The following is a 6,620-nucleotide window of genomic DNA, read 5'->3' on the forward strand; positions in this document are numbered from 1 at the left end:
ATCAAGCTTCTCCAAGTTTTCTAAATCACCTATCTCTTCTGGCAAGCTTTTAAGTTTTGAGCAGTATGACACATCTAGCTTCACCAAACCTTTCAACTTACAAATGCTGCTTGGAAGAGATACAAGGTTTGTCATGCCATCCAAATGAAGCTCTGTAAGATGAGGTTGGAGGTCCAAGAAAGATAATGGCAGTTCCGTTATCCTAGTGAATGATGTCATAATCTTTATGTCAGTTCCCTGCTTCATCCTTCCATGGATTTCTGGAAATTTCTCTAAACTAGAGCAGGATCTTAGATTCAAAGATTCAAGAGATTCCACATTAACATATGGAAACCTCTCAAGTTTTGTACATAAAGACAAATTTAACTCAATGAGTTTTTTGCAATGCTTGAGGGAAGGATGAACTTCTTCAAGACTCGTACAGTTCTGTAGATTCAAATACTCCAAATTTGGCATCCCATTGAAATCTGGTGTTCTCTTCAGGCTGTTGGAGTGACTCAGATCTATCCTTCGTAGAGACAGAAATTGTTGCAGCTATTCAAAAACACAGAAAGAATGATGAAAAATGAGTAAACGACATGTTTATATATATTATAACTCATATAAAATACATTAGTTTGAGTTTATGGAATTAATAACTTATTTCATTTAAAAACAAGAATCATATATAATTCTAGGACAATTGAAAATAGAAAGTATCTGAAATAGAATGGTACCTTTGTTTCATTCCATAAATAATGCAATGAATTCCATCGGAGATCAAGATGACCAAGCCTTCTGGGATTAAAATTTTCTGGCAATAACTTCCAAGGATAATAATGCCAGACAAAGCAACGCAAGTTGTTGGGCAGGTACTCAATAGAGCCATCTTCTGAATCACTATGGGAAGCCCGTGAATAACTTCGTATACGTAATATCCTAAGCCTTTGCATATTTTGCACTGCCTCTTTGCTAAAGCATAGTTTTTCAGAATATGTTAACCAAATTGCTTCCATTGCCCTTGTCCCCTATAAAAAGATCATGAATCAACATGTCATGTACAATCCACTTATCAATATCAATGTTTTCTACTCTACCCCCAAATGCTCATTTTTGTCATGTTTTATATTATTTATTATTGTACTTGAAGAGCCAGCACCATCAAATATAATTTAAGGTACAAATATTAGTTAAGAGAAATGCTTTGCGTAGTTAATTTTATTTTTTAATGATACATTTTTGGAGAAGTTTATTAGACTCAAGTTAAAAAGTTTTCCATGCTCTCATAAAACAACAATGGTAACTGAAATAGTGCCAATAACTGTCATCTTTTAAATGAAAAAAAAATTAATAATGATCAAGTGAATTAGTAAGGTAATTAAGTTTTGGCCCTCCTAAATTTTATTTTTTCATTTCTGAATTTTTACTAATAAAAATTACTTAGGGTAAATAAATGGGTGATATTAGCTTTTAAAAAATTATTGATTAAATTAGTACGTATAAATTTAATATCGTATAAATTTCAGGTTAATCCAAAGAATGATATAAGATTAAATATATTAAGTGGCTATTAGAGTAATTCACAACTTATTAAATGACTTGTGTGTGAGTATATGAAGCTAGAGGAACAGAGTGTATATCTATATATTTTTGAAATATGAATACTCTTGCATTGTTTAGCTTACTTACCATATTGTTCATCATCACATCTTCGAAATCTTCAACATTCCATATTCTTCTAGGTTTTCCGGAATCTTTTTGCTTTTTCACTATGTGTTTGCCCATATCTTCAATCAAGTCATGCATTTCAATATCATCATATTCAGAGATGAACACAAGGGATTTGTCAATTAGGACATCCAATATGTATTCAGCTCCAGAATCATAGCTCTCAACAATTTGCATGACTTTTTCTCTATCATCTCCTCGGAAGAAACATGCGATATCTAGAAATATCTTTTGCTCTACGGGCTCCAATCCATCATAACTTATTTTGAGTTTTCCAAGAATTTCTAAATTACCGTTTTTCTTTATTTGGTCTACCGTTCTTCTCCACTGAATAAGGTCTTTCTTATGCAGCAAAGAACCCCACAACTTGAGGGCTAAAGGAAGCCCTTTAGCCTGATTTACTACCTCCAATGAGAACTTCTTAAAACACTCATTTGGTACTTCTTTTTTGAAAGCATGTTGATTGAACAGTTGCATAGCATCATCATCAGGTAGCATAGACACTTCATATATTGCATCATTCCTCTCTATCAAGTTTCTATTTCTAGTTGTTACAATAACTCTGCTACCATTACCAAACCAATCAACATCACCTGCTAAATACTCCAAATGATCACCATGATCTATGTCATCAAGAACAATCAACACCTTCATAGAACAAAGTCTGCTCTGAATCATGCGCTTCCCATCATACTCATTACTGACGTAATCATCTTTTTTTCTTAACAGTACAGAGAGAAGGGTGTTTTGTAAAGAATACAGTTGATTCCTTTTTACATATTCTTTAACATTGTCAAGAAAACAAGCCGCTTCAAATTGATTAGATAGAGTATCAAATATGGCTTTTGCTATCGTCGTTTTACCGACTCCGCCTGTTCCCCAGATTCCTACAATCCGAACATTATTGATTTCTATTTGAAGTAGGGATTTTAGTTCCTCTAAATGAGAATTTATTCCCACAACATCTTGCAAATCAGATAAAGAACGAGCACTCTTGCAAAGTTTGAAAGAGATGTGGTCGACGATCTCATCAATTTTCATCGATTGATTAATCCTGCATAAATTAGAGATTGATTGTTGACAATGTGAGGAAGTCAAGTATTAAAAGTATTTTCATAATTTTAATGTTCAATAGCGTATTAAATAGGAAACATTATAGTTCAGGGTAATAAATAGAAACATATTGTTATTTTTTTTTCATCAAAAGCAATTATTTGTTTCCAACTCACCCGTCATGAATATCATGTCCTTTTAGATCTGCAGCAGCAGTTAGGGCATTCCTCCATCCTTGAACCTTCTGCATCCCCTCAACATCATCCTTATACCTCGATTCGTGTTTGGCAAATGCTTCTGCAAAGCTCTCCCTTTGGTATCGAACATGTGATGGATCCACATAATAGAAGACTGGTACAACTGTTTGTGTATTTTCTTTCTCCTTGCATTCCATAATCTTCACTAGTTCATTCAAGCACCACCTTGATGTAGCATATTTTTTTGAGAAAACGATTACAGCAACTTGAGACTCTTCTATCGCTTGCACAAGTTCTTCTGAGATGAAATCGCCATCCTCTAGCCTTTCATCATCTAGAAAGGTGAATATTCCCCTGTTTTCTAAACCTTGGTACATGTGACTCATAAAATTTCTCCGAGTATCTTCGCCTCTGAAACTTAGAAAGACATCGTACTTGCATCGAGGACAGTTCTGTGACTTACTCGCAGAAGAAGAAGATGCCATAGATTCAATTAATTGTCTGAAAAGAAAAACCAAAGTGTATGGATCGGATGAGATCAATTGATGAAAAAATTAGTTATATAGAGGAAAGAAGAAATAAACATTCCAGTCAACTAATAATATTAATAGGAAATTTCTTTATGTCTCGCATTAATTATTCTGACAAGTTTTAGCCATACATATTATTTTTCTACTAATTTGAATTTCTATTGCTTCTCTATAGATCATTTATGGTTATGGACCCACTATTCATCTGCACAAAGAAAAATTGTACGACCAAACAATACAAATTCCACTAGCTTAGAGTCTAATTATGTATTTTTATTTTAGTTTTTGAAATTATCTTTCGTACCATATTTTTACTTCGCCAGATACAATCATCTGGGCACTCAGATACATATATCTCAAGTATATGCGCTTCAAATTTGATGTAATTTATTTCAAATACACTGTATATTCAAGTGTGACACATATGTATCTTAGATACATTGACTCTCTTTCTCACCCTCTCTGTATGTGGAGCCACGCCTTAATTCCCGCATTTATATTTGATTATGAATTGAGTTGACGAATTCCAACAGAAATTGAGAAAAGGTCTCCCAACTCCAGCTTCAGTAATAAATGGAGTTAAATACATTTGGGGTGTGTTTAATTAGTAGAGTAAATATGAATATTCAAGTAAATATTGTACGTATTTCAATTTAACATTTCGACAGAAGTGCATACTCTTTAATATTTTGTTCATTTCCTTTTTATTTGTCACCATTTTTTTTAAAAGTCAAACAATATGAATTTTGATTAACATTTTAAAATGTATTTTTTCATCATATTATGAAAAAAATTAAAATTTAGATTACATTTTGTATAGTTTTTGAATATTTAAATTCTTATTTCAAAACATCTAATTAATATTATCTAATTTAGCTTTGAAAATTAATCAAATTAATTCTCAAAAAGCACAGCATAACAACTAGAAAGAAACGGAGGGAGTAGTAAGGAGTGATAAGTGTTGGTAGTTATTTAGTTCTTTCTCATTCTTAGAAGAATATCATGACTGATTTCTCTCTATCAAATATAGTAAATTGATTGTATTATATCCTTAAAGATGGTAGGATATTTGATTGATTATTACTGATTTAGATACCTTTTATATCTTGATTCCTTTCTTGGTCATCAAGACTATTATGTATATATGTATGCATAACTTTTATCAATAAGATACACAAGTTTTGTGCAAAGTTGGACCATATTACTATTATGATCAAACAACACAAATCACACTAGTTTAGGGCTAATTATGTGTTTTTATTTTAAATTTGAAAGTGCCTTTTTACCATATTTACTTCACCGGATAAGATACATTGACTCCCTTTCTTACCCTCTCTCTATGTGTCTATATTTTAGAATGTATCTGGTGTGTGTATATAGATATAGTATCAAAAGATACATGTTGACTCTCTCACTCGCCTCTCTCCCTATGTATCTGTTAGTATTTATGGTAAAATGTTTGTGTAAATAGATAGTTTTCTTACTATTGTTGATGGATTGGTATCTTCCATCACAATGAATGGAATAAGTCAAGTTGTGTTGTCGGTAACAAAGAAATTACCCTTCTTTTTTCTTTGCACCTTTCATCCACTTGTATAGTGGTCCATTGTGTGCATATTATTATACTGGAGTTTTTAAAGTCTTGTCTTCATACTTTGTCGGTCACAAAGAAATTGCTTGGAAATAATCTTACAATTTCAAATAAACAAGGTCCACAATTTGTTAGGTAAAGTTTCATATTACATTGGAGTTTTGAAATCTATTCTTCATACTTTGTCAATCGGTCACAAAGAAATTACTAAGAAATAACCTTACATTACAATTTCAAATAAACAAGGCCCACAATTTGTTAGGTAAAAGTTTCATTTTATACCATTTTAATTAGATTATCTTTATAAACTCAGTCTATTTCAATTGAGAAATAATATTTTATTCCAAATGTGAGTTTTGATGGATATCAATAAAATCGATATGATATTTCAGGTCCAAATACCAATAACCATTAGGTGATTTAGTTCGTTTTGTAAAAATCTTGATTAAAAAGATTTATTCAAGTAGAAATATTAATAAAATAATTGAGATGATAACACTACTATCATAAAATTTGAAAAAGAAAAGAAAAATATATAAAAAAACTTTACCGTACAAAGACTTTGGAAAATCGAGATTATAACATCATGTAATTCCTTATTTCTATATACTATAAAATTACTATTAGCATATTGCAAATAACAGTGAAGTAGCTTTTGCATTTTTCAAAGATCACTTAGTTTTCGAGCCTAACGCCAGTGTCTTATGTCATACTTACTCTTTCAGATATCAAGTCAGATATATGTTAATAAGAAACGTATATCTAAAATAAGAAACAAACAATACGTGCACTTCTATTATTACTATGTCTTTTTTTTCGTTGTTCTAAACTCAATGCTCTGAATTACTTAATAATCCGCTTTCTGGATTAACTCTGATTCATAAGTTGCTTCTATTATGAATATGAATGGAAATTATGCTTCATCAGTTGAATATTTGAGCTCTACACTTGCAAAATTTAGAAGATGGGGTCTATTCCAATTTGAATTGAATTATTGCTATGGGGTCCACAATAATATGAACACAATGGACAGCTCAAAATATAAGTGGATGAAGCTGCAAAGAAAGACTGTACTTTTGAAAAATATCTTTGTTGAATTAAATTATTGCGAGTTAATTCTACTCGGTATCCTTCACCTGCATAGGGGCATGACTTAATTCAGATTCGAATCAAAATTAAAATTGTAATTAACTAATAATTCTTTTCGTTTATGGTTATGGATTCACTCTAAGAAAATTGTTACTAATAATTGTTTTGATTCCTTAACTACTTTCTCTGTTCGAATTTATATGCCATCCCTTTTAGTCATTATTCTTTTATATTTAGTTACAATTTAACTTTAAAATGCTTATTTTACCTTTAATGAAATGATTTATAGCTACACAAACATTTGTCATCAGCTTATAACTCTGCTACAATTCATATTTTGTTATTATCCGGTGTAATACGATAGTTATTAGTCTCCGCAAAGTATATTGCTAGAGTTAAGCATGATGAATACCTCTCATATGATGCAACTACAAGATATGATGCAATTAGTCG

At 31.2% G+C, this 6,620-nt stretch overlaps 1 protein-coding gene across 1 annotated transcript in view; it reads right to left on the minus strand.

The window, feature by feature from the left end:
• The window catches only part of LOC125843862 (uncharacterized), a 573,332-nt gene that overhangs the window by 549,211 nt on the left and 17,501 nt on the right, over positions 1-6,620 (minus strand). The window contains exon 2 of the mRNA XM_049523084.1: positions 3,183-3,458. Coding sequence (XP_049379041.1) covers positions 3,183-3,458 — 276 coding nt within the window. The remainder of the gene's footprint in view (positions 1-3,182; positions 3,459-6,620) is intronic.

The sequence above is a fragment of the Solanum stenotomum genome, chromosome 11, assembly GCF_019186545.1.
Source record: "Solanum stenotomum isolate F172 chromosome 11, ASM1918654v1, whole genome shotgun sequence".
Lineage (NCBI taxonomy): Eukaryota > Viridiplantae > Streptophyta > Magnoliopsida > Solanales > Solanaceae > Solanum > Solanum stenotomum.